Below are 20,116 nucleotides of genomic sequence, written 5' to 3' on the forward strand. Positions count from 1 at the left end.
TTCAGCACAGCAAGCCACTGGGCATCTGCTCAGTGTCAGGAACCCTGCTAAGTCCTGGCTGGGGCCAAGGCCCCAGAGACGGCAACTCCAGGGGTACCGTCTGTGCGGTGAGCCCTTGAGTAGGCGCTGGCTCCTGAAAAGACACAGGATGCTGCTGGCACATTAAGTGGGTGAGGATACATTTAAAAATTCTCTTGAACGAGCAATGTAGACCTCTTGTTAATTTTGCTAACTTGCTGAGATAGGCGTGAGCAAGAAACCTGAGCCTGTGTTCCCAGAAGCGGAGTGCCCTGCTGTCTGAACAGCTGGGAGGGAAGACCCAGCATGCCACACAGAGCACCAGTGGCTTCAAGGGAGGAAAGGGCTTGTTGATGAAAAGGGGCAAACACGAGACACCACCTTCCTCTTACCCCTCAGAGGCCTCTGGAGCTGGGGGCTAGGAACATCAACTCCTGACCGGCCCCGCTCCTCGGGAGGGGACACTCCATATAGGCCCCTGTGAAGGATGGGGTTCCAAGGACCCAGCCTATCGCAGAAAACTGGCTGGAGTTGGAGACTAAGGCCACCTGTTCCCTGAGCATCCCTCTCTGGCTGCTGGGGGCTCACTGTGATGGCTCTAGAGGCACCTCACTTTTGCTCTGGGGTGGGGGCCAGGACAGGCCCGGATCCGAGGGTCCCTCGGCTGTGTGAAGGCTGGTGCTGGGGCTTGGCTCTCACTGGCTCCGGGAAATGTTGACACCAGGAGATCTGGAAGCCCTTGGCAACCGGCGCACTGGACCAGTGACTTAACTGGGCGGAGTGGTGGAGCTGGGATCAAAAAGAGCCGCTGGGTGGCCAACAGCTGCCACTTTCCCCCTTAGAAGGAGGAGGAGCGGTGCTCAGCCAGCAGGCGCCACCCGAGCTCCCACCAGCCAGCAGCTCTCGCCTGGCCTGGTCTTCAGGGGCCCCATGGTCTCTGTTGTGCCCGTTTTGGGAGCGAGGACGGGGCTCTTCCCCAGAGCCTCCCTATTCCTGCCAGCCACCCATGCTGACCCGCTTCGCTTGGACTGAGGGTGTGGGGCAGGGAACAGCTGGCGTCCCCTAGCCTGGAGAAGGTTCCCAGGCAGGTCCCTCCACACTCCCGCGGAGGACAAGGCCCAGAGGAGAGCCCCGCCCACTCCCGTAGGCTCTGGGCCTCCTTTGGGGTGCAGCCTCCCTGGACGCTGATCCCAATGACCCCTCACCGACAGCCTGGAGGAAGCCAGGTCACAGGTCCTTTGAACCCTAGGGCCCCCCACCTCTCCAGTCACTAGGTGGTAGCAGGGACACTGGGCTGGTGGGAGGGCTGCGGGTTGACGTGGAGCGTGGAGCCTGCACAGGGACGCCCGCCCGGTTTCTCGAGAACATCAGGTCCTCAGAGAGCGGGTTCGCTGGAGGGAAGGTACACAGCCGAACTGGAAAGGGCTAACGATGGGCTCCTTGGAGGCTTGGGGGTCCGGGTCCTCTCTTGTGCCTTTCTCCGTGCCCCACCTGACACCAGAGGTGAGAGCATCCTGGGAGGCACCACGCTGGAGCAGAGAGCTTGGAAGGACCACCCCCCTGGACAGCTACCTGGAGTACTAACTTTGACCGCATAAGCGCCACAGGGACGCCTGCAGCGCCCCCCAGGAAAAGCACAGGAAGTACTTCAGTGTGTGGTTCCTGCCCAGGGCCCTTCCGAAGGCCAGGAGGGGCCGTGGCTACGTGCACTGCTGACTGCTGGGTTTCGGGGAAGCTCCCCACGCCACCTGCCCTGGGCAGTTGCCCTCAAAACGGCAGGTGGTCAGAGGGTCCTTCCCTAAGCGGGCCCAGGCAGGAGAACAAGGCCACTCTTTGCCAGAGACTGGGGGGCGGAGGGGAGAGACAGCCCCGTGCCCCGCCCGGAACCAGGCAGGCAGCCCTGGGAGACGGTGGGCACTGGGTATTAGGGGGCTGAGAAGGGAGCGCTAACAATGGCCAAGAGTAAAGCAAACGTACACAAGGAGGAAGGGGACCTCCAGACCTGCCCCCACTCGGTGCCTGTGCCGTCTAGGCAGGCGGAGGGATGCCGGTCACCCAGCTCTGCCCGTGTGTGTGACACAGCCCTGGTGCTTGGGATAGCTGGTAACTGTTTATTGAAAGAAGCAGGGGGGGTGGGGGGGCATCACCCTCAGGCCTGGATGTGGCTCTTGGCGCTGAAGGCCAGGTAGTAGATCACTAGGCCGATGGCAGCGGCCAGTACCTCGGTGGAGACCCAGGGCCCATTCCAGGTGCCCTGCAAGAAAGGAGACCAAAGTCATTCTCGGGGGAGGGACGGGTGAGAAGGCCGGCTGCTCCAGCCACCCTCCTCCTGGGGCGCGAAGACACACTGGTCCACTTGGCTCAGCCCCCGGCTCCCTCCTCCCCCTGTGCCAGGCCAGCCCCTCCTGGCCACTCACCCGATGGTCCACGCTGACTGTGAACAGAGGTGGGATGATGGATATGTCCTCGTTATTTCTCTGAGCCTGTGAGGGAGGTGCTAGGGTCAGGGGGCGATGCTGGGTGGGGTGGGAGAGGCAGGAACACCGGCCAGAGTCGTGGAAGGAGAAATGTGGGCGAAGGAGCGACACGGAAGGCACAGGGCCAGGTGGGGTGGGTGAGCAGGAAGGCGCCCACCGGCCATCCTGCTCCAAGTCAGAGAGGGGACCTCAGGGTGGAGCCAGCTGGGGCAGTGGGCTATGCCCCCCCTACTGCAGGCCTGGGTGGCCTTCGGGGACACTCACCTTCCTCAGGAGGCTGTAGGACTCCTCGTCAAAGAATCTGACCTCGTAGGTGCCTGCGTGGGCGCTCTTGTGGTCTAGGCTCCAGGACACCTGGGTGGGGTGTGTTCGGCAGGGGGTGGGCAGTGCACATGGCGCCACGGCCAGCGCATCGAATTCAAGAACCCCAGCCCTGCTGGCCCGGCCTTCAAGCCACACCTGTGAACGGGTGGCCTCCCGCGAAAGTGACCACCACAGCATCCCTTACCTGGTATCGGCCCACGTCCTGGCCCCGGGTAACAGGAAACTGTTTTCCACTGACGTCAGCATAAAGAGCCATGTTCTGGGGGAGGGGATAAAAGGAGAGTCACCTTCTCCCCTCTCTGGCTGCAGGTGAAGCCCCGCTCTGCCACCCGGAGTAGCACCCTCGGCCTGTGTGTGGGTAAGGAGGCCGCCGGGCACAGCCGGGGACTGCGGTGTGTCTGGCGGGGGTACTCTCCACGTATGTCTCCCTCCTTGGGGGCCACATCTCCCCTATGCCTGGCCTCCCTAACGCACGGCAAGCCTGTTAACTGGACACGGGCGGGATGAGTGAAGTGTTCTTGTTTCTTCTCTGAGCCTGGAAGGGGGTATCACGGTCGCGGACACCCAATGAGCTGCCTAAGGAAGATTGTACCTACAAAGGCCCAACTTCCTTCCTTCTCTGCGCCTTTAGGTTGCAGAGGCCGAGGCCAGGGCTGCTTGGTCTTGAAATGACGAAACACACATGTGGACACACACTTCGGCAAAGAGCAACCAGTAGAGGGACGCAGAAGCCTGGGGGCTGACCCTGGCTGTCTCTCCCTTCGCACGTATACTCTTTCCACACACAGCAAGATGCCTGTCTATATCACCGCACACAGATGCAGCAGAGCAGGCAGGTGAGGGGAATGTTCTTTAAATCTGCTAGCATCTGGCCTGGCTGTGCCCTGATCTCTCCTGCGCCTGGGAATCAAAACCCTGATTCTCCCTGTCCACACGGACCCCCAGGTCTGGCCCCATCCACTGCCGGTGAGGGCCCCAGGTCTCAGCCTCACTGCTCACCTCTCGCCCCCGCACCCTCCTAGCTGAACCCCCGCTGCCTCACCTGCACCCTGTTCTTGCAAGTCAGGGAGATCTCCACGATGAAGACAGTCTCAGTAGAAATGACAGCATCCGACGTGGTATAGTAAGAAGGGGTGATCTGGGGCTCCACACAGGCCTCTGCTGCAGAGAGGCAGAGATGAACGGCTAAGGCCTGGCTTGTGCTTGCTGGGTTAGGGGCAGAAGGGACCACCCTAACCCCACTTCCCAGAGCTCATCAGCTGAGCACACAAAGGGCCCTTTGGACCCTGCCAGGTGGGGTCTGGGAGACAGATTCAAATGATCAGTCAGAAGTACAGTGGTCTTGAAGGAAGGCAGGGGAAGGGAGACAGGAAGACTTTGTACAGGTGGAACCTCAACGTACAGGGAGAACAGGTGAGTGTGTGTGTGGGGGGGGGCGTGCTGCATGAATTCACTGCACGACTCGAGTCTGTGCCTGGACCTGCAGACAGGGAAGCCGTGCAATGGTTTAGGGATGCAGTCTGCCCTGGAGCACCCTAGAAGCCCAGGGGGTGGCCAGGCTGACCTCAATTCAGAGCCATGCATGGCTCTGGACAGTTTACTGAAGGCTTCTTCTGCAGACGCAAAGCGTGGTGCTTCTGGCAAACTATGGGGGCTTTTGATATGAAGGAAAGGGTCTCTGCCCCAGACAGTTGACAGAAAGCCACGACTGGCCCCAGCGTTTCCGGAGGGAAAGAAATGGCAGAGGGTCTGGGTCCATAAGCATAACTTGTCCCCTTGAACAGGGCTGCACTGAGAAAAAGGATGCTGCCGTAGTCATCTCCACACTGCTAGAGGCTAAAGGGAAGGAAAGGTGCCACCTAAATCACAAGGCGCCAACTGCTCTCCAAATGTGGTGTCCGGGCAGGGCCGTGACTTAGGCTGAAGCAGTCAGAGGAGGCCGTGGGACTGGAATGGCGGGAGGAAGATGCCTGGGAACATGGGTGGGAGGCGGTTCTCAGGAGCCACATCCCCCAGATCCTTCCACGCTCTGCTAGACTTGACCTTTTTCCTATGGACACGGGGGAGCACAGAGGGGCTTTATAGTTAGGTCTGTCCTTTCCAGGCATCACTGACTATAGCGTGGGGGGGTTCCTGAGGAGCAGGTGAGCAGGGTGCAGGCGGGGAGGCCAGTTAGGCTGGTGAAACACTGCAGGCATCAAGGGCGCTGGCCTGAAGTAGGGCAGGTAAAGTGAATGCACCGAAAGTGGCCCTGACCCAGTCCAGGCCGCCAGGCCCGGGGTGGGGGCTCCTGCAAGGACCTCCTCCTAAACAAACTTCTGGACTCCAGTCTGAGCTCAGCCCTGCCACTAAGTGTTAACAACCTTTCAAGAACGTGAAGCCATCTGACTCCGCCGAAAAACCCTATAAGGATATGGCAAGGCCTCGGGGGAAACAAATCAACCGCCTGATCTAGGCACTCTAGGCCCACTCATCTTTCCCTCTTCAGTTCCTTTCTAACTCGCCCGCACTCCGGGCCCCTCTGCCTGGACCGTCCCTGCTCCCTCTTCACTCACAGCTCTCTTCCTGGAGAGGCCTGGCCCCACCGCACCGGGTCAGGTGGCTCCTCTCCACCGGCCCAGTTTCTCGCTCCGATCGCCCGGCGCTGCAGAGCTTTGCTCCTGTCCGACCCCCCTCCGGGACCGGGAGCTCCTGGAGTGGCAGCAGGGACGTGTGTCATTTTTTCCTGCTGGAGCTGGGGCCAGGCGCACGGGAGAGGCTCTGGGACTCTTCCTCGCGGAAGTAGACGAGGGACAGACTAGGCTGTTTCTCCCAGCAGCCCAGCTGCTTGGTAAACGTGTGTGATGCAGGAGCGCGTGGTGGGCTCGGCTGCCGCGACCAGAGACCACCTGCCTCTCTGAGGAAGAAAGCCCAGACCCCCGCTTCGCCCGCACCCCTCCTCCCCCCACGCACCACCAGTCGTGGGTGAGAGGCTCGCCAGAAACGAGCTCCGGCCAGGCCGCTACCTGAGCAGCAGGAGAGGCCGGACAGCAGGAGTAGCGCCAGGGCGCCGAGAGATGCCAGCGCCGCCATCGCCTCTTCTCTGCCGAGGGAAAAAGAGAACGACTCCCCTGAACACGAGGAGCAGACGAGGAAGCGCAACACGTAAGCGGCCGCAGCAGCCAATCAGGGACCGGCGGGCCGGGCGGGCCTGTGACGTCGCCAGCGGCACTGACGTGTCCCCTCCCCGGACCAGGGGCCCAGCTGGCCGCCCTCCCCCGCAAGATGGCGACGACGGCGGCGGCGGCGGCGGCGCTCTCGGCGCCGGAAGAGGGCGTAAAAACCGGCGCGGCCGTGTGCGTGCGCACTGCGGGACCACGCCCCCTCCCGAGACTTCGCGCCCGCCGAACTCTCGCGAGAGCGGCATCTGCGAGTCGGAACCTGCGGCAGTTCTCACTTTCCATCATGGCGCTGAAGGTGGCGACGGCTGCGGCCGGCGCTGTGAAGGCAGTGCTCAGGCCGGCCCTTCTCTGCCGTCCTTGGGAGGTGAGAAGCAGGAGCGGGCCACGGGAACAGCCGCGGCGATCGCTGAGGGGTGCTTGCACCTCGCCGGGGTTAGGCCGGCGGCCGCCGCTCTCGGAGCGTCCTGGGGCCCGATTGGCTGCGGGTCCCGTGAGGGGAGGGGAGAGCGCTGCGGGCCAGGGTTGATTGGCCACCTTCGCTGTCAGTGAAGGGGTTAGCCAAAGTTGATTCTGGTCTGGCTTCTCAGGGGTCTGCATCTTGTGGCGGGGGAGCTCCCGATGGGCGGGGAGAGTGGACCCCGGGGGGCAATGTCACCTCCCTAGTGTCCTTGTGGGAAACCCCTCCCCCAAGGCGGTCACGTGGCCGGCCCGCCTTGCTCTTGCCCTCTTGGGAATCGGTTCCTGGCCGCCCTGCCTCTTCAAGTTTCCCTTTTGTGGACCGCTTTGCCACCTCTCCCAGTGGAGGTGGCGAATCGGACTTTGCCGGTGCCCCAGAGCCTCCTCCCCCCCCCCCACCCCACCGCAGGCGCCTGGAATGGGAAGGAGCTAGGATTCTTGAAGCTGGCGGGTTGGGAGGCCGCGAGGGCTTTGCTTCCGTTGTTCTCTGTTTAGGATCTTGGTTATTCAGGTCTGATTCCTCTCTCTTGACACGCTTGAATGAGGATAATTTAGTCCCTGGGTGGGTTGGAAGCCATCTGAAGCGTCATCGAGTCAGGACTGGCCCTGAGGGACGAGAGGTCTGACCTCTCTGGGCTCCAGTTTCTCCTCTGTCTCAAAGGATCCACCCAACTCTGACCTTCCAGAACTCTGTGACTTTGCTGACACTACTTGTGGACATGTCTTCGGCCACGCTTCCCCCCTCTGAGCCCTGGGGAAGACTGCCCTGTAACAGCTTCTGGTTTATGAAATTATGTTTAAAATGCTGACTCCTCCCACTTGCTCACCAGAGGCTTTCCAGAGGTCCCTGGCAGCTAGGCTCCTGCAGGATCTTGGTGGGGACATCTGTCTCCTCCCTGACTTCTCCTGTGTGTGCTTGTGTCTATATTGGGGCAGGGATGGGGGGCAGTGAAAGGTTGCTAGCTGGGCAATGCCTTGCCCTGAGACTGGTTGTCCTGGGTATGGGAACCTTTAGAGATGAAGCCCAGATCTTTGGTCCCACTAATTGGGACCTCGTGGGAAAATATGCAGCCACCATTGGTACTTGATCCAACAGAAACATGCTGATGAGAGAACCCTCACTAAAATGTGGATCATGGGAGCCCTTAGGCTGGGACACGTACCATTCTGGACTCCTTTCTTTCTGTGGCACTATCAAAGGACGAGGGTAACAGTCCACCTTCCTGCTTGATGAACAAGCTGGAGACCAATGCATATATCCCATCCTGCCTCATACTGGGCTCCTTTGATAGGTAGCTTCACAGAACCTTTGTAACCTCCTGAAGGAAGGTGCCTGAATATGTCCAGAGCAAGGTCAGGGAAGTCACTATCCTGAGAGCTTTCCGGGTCTTTGGCCAAAGCTGGATGGAACATCTAGCATTGGGACCAGGTGAGAGAGACGTTCGGCCCTGGTGGTAGTGATGGGGTCCAGGGTCTGGTGGGGTGTGGTTGCGCAGATGCAGAGCCAGGCCTGGTGTGAGCGCTGGCTCACCGGCACAGCCAGGTTACCTGCCAGGTGCCAGTAGACCTCAGAGGGCTGAAACCCAGGAGGAGTTACTGCTCGGAGCTGTAGGGGTCAGCCCAGCATCCCCTCACTGGCCAGCAGCCTTGAACACTGGCCTGAGGGGCTGGTGGGGTAAAGGGGGGCGTATGCTTTTGCATAGCCCCGTGTGCCCTTCTAGCGACTGAACAGCTTGCATACCTCTTCTTGCTTAATGTTTCCAGCAGTCAGATAAAGTAGGCACCTCTATTCTGTGGATTTCAGGTAAGGGTGGGAAGCTCAGCAAGGTTAAGCTATTTGCCAGCAAGAGTAGTAGATGGAGTATTTGGACCGAGGTCGACCTAGCCTCAAAGCCCGTCATATCTTCCTTCATTTTCTGATATGCTCATTCATTCAGTAAATGTTTTTTGTGTCCCAACTCTGGACCAGGCATTCTGCTCGGTCTTGGGGTGACAGTAGGGGATCAGACAGACATGGTGTCTACTCTCAGGGGCTTAGGGGTAGGAGAGGGAGCACAGCAGCGATAACCTAGTGAGATGGTGGTTGAGGGGAAGGGAGTGGGGTGGGTAGGGCTTTGGGAGCCCGGGGGGACCAACAGCTCACCAACCTTAGGGCATCAGGGAAGGCTTCCTGGAGGAAAGGCAGTCTCAATACAAACACCATCCACAAGTTTGTATTGAGAGCCTACAGATAAGATGAATCCAGATACTGACAACTGCTAGAAGGAAAACAGAAAAGCCCCAAGTATGCGTCAGGCTGCAGACCCGGGGGCCCCATGGATCAGCCTGTTGTCCTGTTAGTCACCCCCTTCCTAACACCTGTGCTGCCAGAGTTCTGTGCAAGGGAGAGCCTTGTGAAAACCACCCAGGGAGACCCAGGTGGGGCGGTCAGCCTCTGCTTTCTAGACTTCTAGCAGGAAGACATGGCTCTTTGGAAAATGGCCACAGTGACTCTGCCATTGGCTGGAACGATCTGCTGCTGCCCCAGCAGGCAAGTGGCAGGGCATTCCCAAGTGATAAGGAGGACCTTGGCCCTGCCCCTGTCTCTGGATTGAAGGGGGCACCCAGGCGGGGCACAACAGGGAGGAAAGTGTGTGGACCTGTAGCCCCGCTGCGGTGGGAGCTGGGACATGGGCTTCTTCTTCCAGGAAAGTGTGGGGACTCCAGATGGGTCACTCTGAGCACCTGTCCCATTTGGCTCGGGTGGCTTTTGCTCTGAAGCTGTCAGCCGTGGCACCGGTGTGACCAAGCGCGGCTGTTTCAGGTGGGGGGGTGGGGACATCTGTCATCCATGTATGCCACGAAGCAGTTTTGCAATCCTTCATGAAAGCCTTCTGAAAGATTGGCATCTGCTATTCTTCTGCAAATGGTTGCATTTTTAGATTTCTGATTCTAGAGGGCTATTCCCCATGGTGCCAACAGTGCTTATCTCTGGGTGGACGGGGCTGGGTGCTATCTTCTTCCTCCCGATCTTCGTGTTCTGTCCATATGCTGCTTTTGTAACAAGAAAACATGATTTTTAAAATGATGTAAATGATGGTCGTGGTGGCCCAGTGGTTTATCACGATTTCCCTATTGTACTACGTTTGGTGTGCCAACTTTTCCAAGTTACAGACATCACTGAGCAGGAATAATTGGCTGAAGAAGACCAGAAACAAGAAAAGGTGGGGAGTGGGATGTAAACATTTTTTTAAAAACTGACCAGGGACCTGAAGGAGGTGTAAAGCGTTGTAGCGACCCTCCGCAGTGCTCTGACGGGCTGGTCTGTGTGCTGCTGTGTGCTAGACAGTGGTGCACGGGTGAGGCGCAGGGCCTGTCTGGGCGCGGTGAGGACGCTCGCCTTCCCTGCCAGGAGCTCGGCTGGCCCTTTTGCCAAATTGGCTTTCTGGGCTAGACGGCAACCACTAGCGTCTGGGTTCTCTTTGCCAGGTTCTAGGTGCCCACGAAGCCCCCCGGAGGAGCTTCTCAGTAAGTACCCACCCGAGTGTGTGCATGCACGTGCGTGTGTTGATGTTCACGTGTGCCCGCCTGTGTGTGTGCGGAGGCATGTGTGTACAGAGGTGCATGCGGATGCACTCACAGGCAGGCGTGGGTGCAGAGGTGTGTGTGTGTGTGCGTGCGTGCACGCGCGTGTGTCGTGCCTCTGGGCTCCCTGCCCTTCTGTGTCTCTCCCCCTGAGGTGCAGTCTCCAGAGCTCGCCCACCCCTTCTGCCCTGAACCGTGCTAGACGGCGCCCCAGGGAAACAGCCCCATTCCCCAGCAAAGCTTGTTCCTCCAGCCTTGACTGATCTGTGTCTTCTTCCTTCCTGTCCCGCCTCTAGCAACAAACAATTGTGAGTGTTTTTCTCATCTGCCTGTTAGGTTGGGGCTTTTAGTTGCTTTGGGATTGACCCGGGTCCAGGCGGGGACGGGGCCTGTTTCTGCTGTTGTCCTCCCGACCCAGGAGCGCCCCCCGCCGTGAGCAGCCCTGTCTGGGGTGGGTGGGGCAGGGTGTAGGGGTGTGGTACCCCAAGCTGGCGCCTCCCAGTGGGCCTTCCCACTGGGTCAGTGCTGGAGGGGGGAAGGGAACTGAAGGCCTCCCCGTCCTTTTAGCCCCCGTCGGCTAAGTATGGTGGGCGGCACACGGTCACCATGATCCCAGGGGATGGCATCGGGCCAGAGCTCATGTTGCACGTCAAGTCTGTGTTCAGGTACAGAGCCCCTGGGCCCAGCCAGGGGGACCCTGAGAACTTTGTGCCAAGAGGGGCAGCGAGCCAGTGGTGGGAGGCCTTTTGTCCCAGTGTCTGCGATCCTAGCAGGCCGGCCCGGGCACGGGGAGGGTGGATCCAGGCCCACTGACAGTGTTGTGGAGTGTAAGTGCATGCCTGTCAGCTGGCGCAGGTGGGCTCAGTCTCCCCTCAGCCAGAGCCAGGGCAGGGTGGGCAGCAGCAGGGGAGAGGCCTCTGCACCCAGTGGTCCAGGCAGGCTTCCCAGACGGAGGCCTGGGGCCGCCGCCCTGACCCTGCTCTGCCCCAGGCATGCGTGTGTGCCTGTGGACTTCGAAGAGGTGCACGTGAGCTCCAACGCCGACGAGGAGGACATCCGAAACGCCATCATGGCCATACGGCGGAACCGCGTGGCCCTGAAGGGTGAGCTCGGGGGCCAGGATGGGGCACCGCACGTGATTCGTTTCACCTCCAAGCTGACACTTGTCCCTGGGGCCCCACTGATGCTGCGATTCTGAGATCTCAGTGGCACTAGGCTCTGCGGGAGCCTGTCCAGGGATGGGCCCCCTTCCACCCCCTTCTTCCCTCCTGAGGCAGCCCTCTCTGCTGGAGTCAGCTTTGACCCTCAGAGTCTTTCTTCACAAACCACATGTCACAGAGATGCAGTTGTAACCCTCTGCCTGCCGCCTTGGTTCCAGTTGGCACAGCTGTGCATGTTACAGACGGGAGCTTTACCCTTTCTGAGTTTGCCTTGGTTTGCTTCAGGTCCTTAACTGTTTCCGTCACTCATTCTGCAAACTTTAGACCATTACCTGCTCTGTGTGAGGAGTGAGCGAGCAAAGATGAACCCAGCTAGAGCCCCAGGCCCTGGCAGTCACGTGGAGGGGCAGCCATGTCAACTACAGGGTGCCCAAGGCACTCTGGGTGGAGGAAGTCCAGGCAGCGTGTGAGTTGGAGGGCCGGCGGCCCTGGGGGCCCTGAGAAAGCCCTCCTCTACTTGGCACCCTCCGACTGCCTTCTCTTAGCAGCTGCCGGCCCTCTGGGTGCCCTGGTCCCAGCCAAGGTGAAGCTGTGGTCTTTCCCGGGCAACCCCTGCCTGCCTCTGAGCTGCAGCTCGTGTGCTTCCTCGACGCAGGTCCTGGCACTAACCGTGGCCAAGGTCCCCTTGCTGGTGCCAGCCTAGCCACCAGCCTGTTAGTAAGCAAGAGTGGTCACTTTCTGTCCAGCTAGACCCTGGCCTTGCCATTTCCCACCCAGGGTCTAGCAAGACCTTCTGGCCAGATGCCAACCCTTGTTCATTCATTCATTCGTTCAGTATTTATTGAGTGCATGCTACGTGCCAGGAGCCCATCAGTGAACCAAACGCATAGACACACACGCCCCTCTGCCCCCATGGGGCTTACGCTGCAAGTTACGCTAGAGTGTTCCATGAACACTTCTGCCGCTGGAAGCTGTTGTGTTCTTCTGTTGGAGTCACCCTTGGCACACATCCCCTGGGTCAGAAAGGGGGATATGGTGGTACAGCTGAGCCTGGGGCGCCCTCTCCAGCCTGCTGGTCTTGTTTCTGTCCTGCAGGCAATATTGAAACAAACCATAACCTGCCGCCATCCCACAAATCCCGAAACAACATCCTTCGGTGAGAGCCAAGTGCATGGGCTGGGGGCTTGGCGGGGGTGGGCGTGCCAGCAGAGAGACGTTGCACTTGCCGGCTGCTTCTCCCTCTGTGCCCCTAGCACCAGCCTGGACCTCTACGCCAACGTCATCCACTGTAAGAGCCTGCCGGGAGTGGTGACGCGGCACAGGGACATAGATATCCTCATCGTCCGGGAAAACACGGAGGGCGAGTATAGCAGCCTGGAGCATGAGGTGGGGGCGTGTTGGCGGGCGTGAGCTCGGCTAGGGCGCTGGTCGGGGACGCCGTGCCCGAGGGGAACCTCGTGCTAGAGGGCAGGCTCAGACAGGCCGTGGGCCTCTTTTCCCTCGTCCCCTTCTCAGAGTGTGGCAGGGGTGGTGGAGAGCCTGAAGATCATCACCGAGGCCAGGTCGCTGCGCATTGCTGAGTATGCCTTCAAGCTGGCCCGGGAGAGCGGGCGCAAGAAAGTGACGGCCGTACACAAGGCCAACATCATGTATGCCCCCCGCCTCGCGCCTCCGCGCTGCTGCCTGGGCCTGCTCTCTGGGACTCGGGGCCCGGGACTACGCCCTGTTGCCTGTTTCCCAGCTGTGGCCTCACCGCAGTGCACACCTAGGGGAGGTGGAACGGGATTCTGCCCGTCCCGCAGACGGCACTGGTTGTAGTTTAGAACCCAGCCTTCTGTGGCGTCTGCGTGCCCCGTCCCTCCAGCTGACGGTTGCAGTGGCCAAGCTGGTGTCCTGCATCCCCCTTAGGAAACTGGGCGATGGGCTCTTCCTCCAGTGCTGCAGGGCGGTGGCAGCCCGTTACCCCCAGATCACCTTCGAGAATATGATCGTGGACAACACCACCATGCAGGTAGTTAGGCTGCCATGCTGCGCGGCCCCTGCCCTGGGCTCCCGGGGCTGCCTGTGCTCCAGGTGCTGGCCGTCCCCTCCTTGCCCCACAGCTGGTGTCCCGGCCCCAGCAGTTCGATGTCATGGTGATGCCCAATCTCTACGGCAACATCGTCAACAACGTCTGCGCGGGGTTGGTTGGGGGCCCCGGCCTCGTGGCTGGGGCCAACTACGGCCACGTGTATGCCGTGTTTGAGACGGTGAGTGCCGTCAGCAGTGCCAGGGCCGCTGGCTTTTGTGAACTGTAGCTCACAAACTTCCTAGGCCACCCATTGAAAGTGTACGATTTATTGGTTTCTAAGATATCCAGAGTTGTGCAACCATCCCCACTCTCTAATTCCAGAACGTTTCCGTCACCCCCAGAAGAAATCTTGTACTTGTGGCTGTCACTCTCTGTTCCCCCTTCCCGGCCCCTGGCACCAAAGTCACTTGCTTTCTGTCTCTGGATTTGCCTATTCTGGACACTTTACACAAATGCAGTCTACACTCGACGTCCTTGTGTTTCCCAGCCCCCTCCTTTTCGTCTCGCCTCTTCCAGGCTACAAGGAACACAGGCAAGAGCATCGCCAACAGGAACATCGCCAACCCCACGGCTACGCTGCTGGCAAGCTGCATGATGCTCGACCACCTCAAGTAAGTGGCTTCTCGATGCCGGGCCGTTGACCCCCGGCCCGTGCCCAAGGCCGCGAGGACCAAAGTCCGCCCTTCTTTCTCAGGCTCCACTCCTACGCCACCTCCATCCGCAAGGCCGTCTTGGCATCCATGGACAATGAAAATGTGAGGCTCCCCCCACCTGCCTCCTGTCCAGCTCCCAGCCCAGCCCGGGTTGAGGGGCTGGAAATGGCGACCTGGCACCTTGTGCTTCCCCCAAGGCGGGGGGTTGTACCAGGCAGAGTGGGGGCCTTAGCTGGTATTGCTGCCCTCCTGGTGGCGCTCCCAGCCCCTGCAGGCCACGGGGCACTGTGGGCAGCCCTGGGCTGCCTGCAGGCTAGGGCGCAGGCGTTGGCCGGGCCCCGCTGTGTGCCCAAGCCTGCCCGTCTCCTGCAGATGCACACCCCAGACATCGGGGGCCGGGGCACCACGTCAGAAGCCATCCAGGACATCATCCGCCGTATCCGCGTCATCAACGGCCGGGCCGTGGAGGCCTAGGCCGTTCCCGGGACTGTCTCGGCCCGCCCTTTAGATCCCCTTCGCGCCCCCAGCACCCTGCGGGGCTCGGTGGTGGACCCAGAATAAACCCACTTCTGCCCCAGCCCTTGGCCGCGTGCTTCTGTCACCCCAGGACGCTGGTGTTTCAGTCACACTTTATTAAGAAAACAGGCAGCACGCCTCCCATTCAGAGGGCCCTCTGCGAGGGTTGGGGGCAGAACGAATTCTGAAAGGCAGGCCTGGCCCTGGTATCTGTCTGCCCTGCTGGGGGGGGGGGTGGTGTGGAGGGCGGTGTGAGGCACTCAGCAGGGTGGGTGGGGCGGAGCTTTCCTGCTTTCCATGAAGGCACTGAGGGCTGGGGGTCGGGGGCAGCCAGGACCGTCCCACGCTGCCCAAAGCACCAGCTGGGCCTAGGGATTGAGCCAAGGGTGCTGGAGGCAGTCGGCCGCGCTGGCCCGCTTTTCGGGGATGTACTCCATCATGGGCAGCAGGAAGGCGCTGAACTGCGTGGCCTGCTCCAGGGGCCACTCGTACTTCTCCGTGAGCACCTCGTACAGGCCCCAGCGCTTGAGGCTGTGGATGTGCCGCAGCTCTCCTGGGGGCAGGCCGGTTGGCCTTAGGTCAGGCTCCACCAGGGAGGACTCTGATCTGGGACCCCTTGCTCCCCCTATTTCAGAACCCAAGGTCCCTGCCCCGCCCCTTGCATCCAGGTGGCCTGCGCCCGCTCGGCCCCACCTCTCCGGTTGAAGAACTCCCGGGAATAGCGGCCCGAGAGGGCAAAGGCCGGGGGGATGTCTCCCAGCAGCTCCACGATGTGGGCGATGTGGTCTGTGGATAGACAGGGGGCTGGGAGGAAGCCGGGCGGCCGGGAGACCCCGAGGCCGAGCCCAGGACCTGCCTCCCCCTACCCTCGTCACGACTGTAGTCTTCTCCGGAGTGTGGCTCAAACAGGTAGTCGCCAGTGGCCAGCTCGAAGGCCTGGAAGGGGGAGAGGGTGAGGCTGCGGCCGGTGGGCCAGCTCTGGGCAGGGGTAGCCCAAACGGATGTACCATGCACGCCGTGCTCCAGATGTCGGCCGGGGGCCCGTACTCGGCGCCGATCAGCACCTCCACGGCCCGGTACTGCCGCGTCTGGATGTCCTCGGTGAAGTGCTTGTGCTGCAGGCAAGGGGAGCCCTGGGGAGGAGCTGGGGCCATGGCTGGCCTCCCCTCACTGCCCCCCTCTCGTCTCCCACCTCCTCTGAGCCTCAGCGTCCCCAGGTGTCCCGAGGGTCTGGCCAGACGACCTGAGGCTGAGGCTGGCCGCTTCCCTGTGGCCCCCCACCCCCTGCCGTGGGCCCAGCTCTGCTGACCAGGCGGGCCGGTGCTGGTTTCGGCTCAGGCCTGTGCCGCCTCCTTCACAGCAGGGCGCCCGCTCATACCACCCAGCAGGCGTTGCCCAGGTCTGCGATCTTGATCTTGATCTTGTCTGCATTTTGGGGCTCTAGGGGGTTCACCAGGAGGTTGGAGGCACCAAATGGTGCTGGGGAAGCAAGAGAAGGGAGAGAGACTGAGCTGGCCTGGACCTGCCCTGCCTGGCCCCGCCCACCTGTGCCTGCCGCTGCCTGACTTACTGCTGGGTGACAGGAGGCCCCCGGTCTCGCGTTGGTTGGAAGAGCCTGAGAGGATGGAGCACGAGGCGGGGGAGAAGAGGGAGCCCGAGAAGCCTGAGGTCTGGGAGCTGGGGCTGAGGCTGCGGCTGCCCCCGGGGGCAGGGGAGGAGGAGGCCGGGGAGGGGCCGGCCGCGGCCCCCCCAGGGTGGCAGCCAGAAGAGGAGGTGGAGCCGCTGCCCCCCTCTAGTCTTGAGCCAGAGTCTGGGGAGACGGGCGGAGGTGGTGTGTGAGCAGACGCCGCTGCGGCACGTGCCAGGCGGCCCTGCGCCCCCCTGGCCCCTCACCCTCGGCCTGGGCCGCTGCCTCCATGGCCTCCAGCCTCTGCAGGTCCCGAAGCCGCTCCTCCAGCAGCCGCTTCTGCTGGTTCCGTTTGCGCCTCATCTTCTTCCTCTTGTTTTTGGACAGCTTACCGGTCTGCCGTTAGAGCCAGGGTCACTCCGGGGTGCCCGTCACCCATCCCCTGAGCAGCCCGAGCCTCTGCCCACGGCCTGCAGGGACACCAGACGTGGCAGCGCCCCCTCACCCGCCTCCTGTCTCCCCTCCTGCCCGCCACTCCCCAGAGCTTGAGGCTGGGGAGGAACCAGCAGGCCTGCCTGTGGGTGCCAGCCTCCCCTAGGGGCAGCTCCGGCCCCTCCCAGCCTCGGATGCAGTGTCCTTCCACTGAGGCGGGGGCGAGCCCAGCAGCCACCCAGGGCAGTTTGGGGCACGTGGCGCACTCTGCGTATCATCCACACCTGGGCCACCCAGCCGCTTGGAAGTGCCACTGCAGGAGTGCTGGGGAGGGTGGAACCCGAGAGGCTGAGGAAGGTGAGGCCCAGCAAGAGGGGCGCCCCCACTTACCAACACCTCCTGGGGGGCACTGCTGACTGGGGGGTGGGGCAGGCAGAGCATGGAGTGACAGAAAGGAACCGAGACTCAGGCAGGGGCTGAGGCCCACGGGCCCCGCCCCGCCCCGCGCAGGCTCTTGGTACCTGTGGACCGGGATGGGGGCGGGGCCCCTGACCGCTGCCACTCTGTGGCCTCTGCAGCCAGGCGCCTGATGTAGGCATCACCCACACACAGCAGGATGTTTTCAGGCTTGATGTCCGTGTGGATGATCTTGCACTTGGTGTGGAGGTAATCCAGGCCGCGCAGCACCTGGGGAGAGCCACTCCTGAGCTCCCCCGGCGCTGCCCAGGCCGCCTCGCAGCGCTCTTCGGCCAGACGCCTGCTGCTCACCTGCCTCACGATGCTCTTCACGCAGGGCACGGGCAGGCCCTGGTAGTTGGACTTGATGATCCACTTGAGGAGCTGGTGGCCTAGGACCTCCAATACCATGCACACGTCTTGGGCCGGGAGTGAAGGGCAGTCAGTGGGCAAGCAGCTGGGGCAGAGGCCCTGCCCACCCTCAGCTGGGGCGGGGGAGCAACGAGCCTCAGGCAGTGCAGAGCTGGGTCTGGGAGGTCCCGGTATTGCTACCATCCCGGTGTCATAGTGTCCCTGTCACTCTTAGGTGTGCCAGTTGGGACAGTACCTTCCGCAGTCACCCTAGGGAGAGGGCACTGGAGGAATAGATGGGTTTCTCAGCTCATCTCCAGTCCTACACCCAAGTCTGCCAAAGAGCCTACGGACAGCCCCCTGAAAGGGAAGGCACTGCCACAGAGGTGGGCCCTCCCACCGGGGGGTAACCCGGCAACGCCCGTGGATAGCCAGTGCCAACCTGGTTATCCGCTCCCTGCCCCCCCCACAGAAACACAAATCCCCAAAGTGGTGATGGAGATATTTCGCAGTGTCACTGGAAGGGATAAACCCGATCGTGCAGATCAGCAAACTGAGGCCCTAGGAGCTGGGAAGGCATGAGCCAGCTGGCCCCTGCGCTGCCACACTGCTTGCTCAGCCTACGAAGGATACGGACTCCATTAACCCCTGAGATCCTGAAGTCGTCGATGAGCTGGACAATGGTTTCTCTTTTGGGGTCACTGGGGTCACTGTCTCGGACCTGGAGCAAAAGCCAAGGGGCCACAGACGGCTGCAACCTGCCCCTCGCCAGCTGCTCCCAGGGCGGCCCCTCTGGGGTGGGGGCCTCCCTCCCGCCCCAGCTGGGCCCCGCTGGAAGAAAGGCTGCCGGCCCGCCCTTGCCCGCTCCTCGGGTCCTCCCACTCCACAGAGCCAGCTGGAGCCTGCCCCTCCGGGAGCCCTGCCCCCACCCCCGCGGAGCCCCGGCAGGCCTTGCACCCACATTGCCAGGCCCTGGGCGGCTCCTGGGGCGCTGGGAGCGGGTAGGGGAGGCGCCTCACACATTTCAGGAGCTTGATCTCATCCACAGCTGTCTCCGTGTAATGCCCTGCGCTCTTCACCACTTTGAGGGCCACGAAGCGCTTGCGCCTGCAACACCGAGACCCGCGTCGGCTGCCGGCACCGGCCAGACCCACGGGGCCGTCACCGCGGCCTCAGCGGTGCCCAAGGGCAGGACCCCAGCTGGCGTGGGGCCTCGGGGGGTGGAGGGGGCACTCACTGGATGTCCCAGCAGAGCCAGACGGTGGAGAAGTGGCCCCAGCCCAGCTTGCGCACCACGTGGTACCGCCCATTGAACAGGTCCCCGATCTTCACGGGGTAGTAGCCACCTGGGGAAGGGAGCCCGTCGGGCGCGGTGCGGGTGTTGCCTTCCCCGTGCCCAGGACAGCGCGGCCCGCCGGCGCCCGGCCCATGTGGGCTGGCCCTGGCCCCTCCCCGCGGGCGGCGCCGAGGCAGGCCTCACCCTTGCAGTAGTCCTTGGCATCCTCCTGCTCCTCGTCGTCGGAGCCTAGTAGCCCCCGTAGTATCCGTGGCGCCGGCGCGGCGGGGGCCCGTTCGGAGCCTGAGGACTCGGGCCCACAGGAGGCCTGCGAGCTGTGGGTGGGGTGGGTGGGCGGTGAGCGCGCGCGCGAGGCGCCAGGGGCCCCGGGCGCCCAGGCCGAGCCCTACCTGCTGCTGCTGCTGCCACTGTCCCCGCCGCCACCCAGCGCGCTGGTGCTCATCCCGGCAGCGCTGCCCGCGGCTCCGACGCCCCGGGCGGCTGCTCCTGTGGGGCCCGGCCGCGGCCTGCGCATTTATAGCCTCGGCCGCTGATCTCACCCGCCTTTATAAATAGCCTCCCAGCTGCTCGGCTGTGGGCAAGGTATGCAGCGGGGAGGGGGCGGCGACGGCGGCCTTGGAGGGCCCGGCCCCCAGGACGAGGCCCCCCGCCCCCCCCCAGGGCTGGCAGAGGGCACCACTCCACCTACACGGTGTGACACATCCTCCACAGTGAGCTCCCTCGCACCCCAGGGCCAAGGGGGACACCCACGCTGGGATGTGATGACCCGGGCCCCAGGCTGAGCCCCTGCGCCTCAGGGCTGGCAGAGGGGACCGTTGAGTGGGCATGTGGCGGTGACCTGGTCCTCAGACTGAATCCCTGTACTCCAGAGCCCGCTGATGGGGACAGCCACACAAGGGCACTGCGGGCATGGCAGGCCGGGCTTTCACCCCTGCTCACATGCCCTAGGGTGCCGGTGACACTCTGGGAACATTCTCTGGCTTCCTGTTTGGCCCTTGGGGGAGCCTTCCCAGAGGCGATCCCTGCCATTCCCACGGGTACCTCATTCCCTGCTCCCTCTCTGCTGGGTCCCCGCTTTTCCGATGGCTCCTTGATCCCCAAGACAGGCTGGGGCCCTCCTGTCCCTCAGTGTAGCGTCGCTGGGGGCCGTAGCCAGGCAAAGGTCAGGGGCGTGAGCTGCGGGCAGCTCTTCCCACCACAGGTGCGGGGCCTGAGTGATGGCCTGGGGATGGCCCGCCTGGGACTCTACTGCTGCACGGTCTCTCCCGGCTCCCTGCGGCCCAGCCCTCCCTTGCTTACTGGCTCCAAGACGTGCACGTATCTACGTAGGAGGCGTAGGGAGCTGTTCTTCCTGGCCCCGCCCTCAGGGGTCCTCAAGTGGGAAGCAAGTAAGCCCACAGCTCTAGTGGCCTAGTGGCAGAGATGTCCGGGTCAGGCAGAGAGCCCTTGGAGCTTGTGACCTTGGGACCCCATCCAAGGGACCAGGAAGAAGAATTGGGTCCCCAGAAAGGGGGTGGGTGGGGAAGCCTCCAGGGAGGCAGCAGGATGGGCTG

At 62.3% G+C, this 20,116-nt stretch overlaps 3 protein-coding genes across 7 annotated transcripts; 1 reads left to right on the forward strand and 2 right to left on the reverse strand.

Moving 5' to 3' along the window:
- Positions 1–2,115: 2,115 nt before the first annotated feature.
- Positions 2,116–5,952, reverse strand: SSR4 (signal sequence receptor subunit 4). Of its 2 annotated transcripts, none has more exons than XM_022565865.2 (6): positions 5,825–5,952; positions 3,862–3,980; positions 3,004–3,078; positions 2,760–2,849; positions 2,436–2,501; positions 2,116–2,272 (listed from the first exon to the last, which is right to left on the reverse strand). In XM_022565865.2, exons 1-6 carry the CDS (start codon positions 5,889–5,891, stop codon positions 2,168–2,170), a joined length of 522 nt encoding a protein of 173 aa, XP_022421573.1. In that variant the 5' UTR covers positions 5,892–5,952; the 3' UTR covers positions 2,116–2,167. The 2 variants fall into 2 exon arrangements, with proteins under 2 accessions (XP_022421573.1, XP_030616868.1); XM_030761008.2 differs by having other exon boundaries at positions 3,862–3,977; positions 5,825–5,936.
- A 271-nt stretch (positions 5,953–6,223) lies between these two features.
- IDH3G (isocitrate dehydrogenase (NAD(+)) 3 non-catalytic subunit gamma) lies at positions 6,224–14,461 on the forward strand. Of its 3 annotated transcripts, XM_022565862.3 has the most exons (13): positions 6,224–6,344; positions 9,905–9,943; positions 10,297–10,308; positions 10,568–10,665; positions 10,991–11,103; positions 12,256–12,316; positions 12,414–12,546; positions 12,676–12,809; positions 13,069–13,171; positions 13,263–13,409; positions 13,748–13,842; positions 13,926–13,986; positions 14,257–14,461. In XM_022565862.3, exons 1-13 carry the CDS (start codon positions 6,264–6,266, stop codon positions 14,356–14,358), a joined length of 1,179 nt encoding a protein of 392 aa, XP_022421570.3. In that variant the 5' UTR covers positions 6,224–6,263; the 3' UTR covers positions 14,359–14,461. The 3 variants fall into 3 exon arrangements, with proteins under 3 accessions (XP_022421570.3, XP_022421571.2, XP_089760103.1); XM_022565863.3 differs by lacking the exon at positions 13,263–13,409; XM_089903977.1 differs by lacking the exon at positions 10,297–10,308 and having other exon boundaries at positions 6,225–6,344.
- Positions 14,462–14,671: 210 nt separating this feature from the next.
- Positions 14,672–19,169, reverse strand: SRPK3 (SRSF protein kinase 3). 2 transcript variants are annotated; one of them, XM_022565860.3, is made up of 15 exons: positions 18,953–19,169; positions 18,747–18,877; positions 18,504–18,612; positions 18,286–18,373; positions 17,900–17,987; positions 17,228–17,334; positions 16,981–17,146; positions 16,850–16,875; positions 16,294–16,423; positions 15,971–16,210; positions 15,779–15,879; positions 15,408–15,515; positions 15,267–15,336; positions 15,094–15,186; positions 14,672–14,953 (listed from the first exon to the last, which is right to left on the reverse strand). In XM_022565860.3, exons 1-15 carry the CDS (start codon positions 19,075–19,077, stop codon positions 14,769–14,771), a joined length of 1,767 nt encoding a protein of 588 aa, XP_022421568.1. In that variant the 5' UTR covers positions 19,078–19,169; the 3' UTR covers positions 14,672–14,768. The 2 variants fall into 2 exon arrangements, with proteins under 2 accessions (XP_022421568.1, XP_089760104.1); XM_089903978.1 differs by having other exon boundaries at positions 14,736–14,953; positions 15,094–15,336.
- Between the last annotated feature and the right edge of the window lie 947 nt (positions 19,170–20,116).

This window comes from Delphinapterus leucas, chromosome X (genome assembly GCF_059928025.1).
Source record: "Delphinapterus leucas isolate spDelLeu-1000000601 "Yukka" chromosome X, BTC_Dleu_Yukka2, whole genome shotgun sequence".
NCBI lineage: Eukaryota > Metazoa > Chordata > Mammalia > Artiodactyla > Monodontidae > Delphinapterus > Delphinapterus leucas.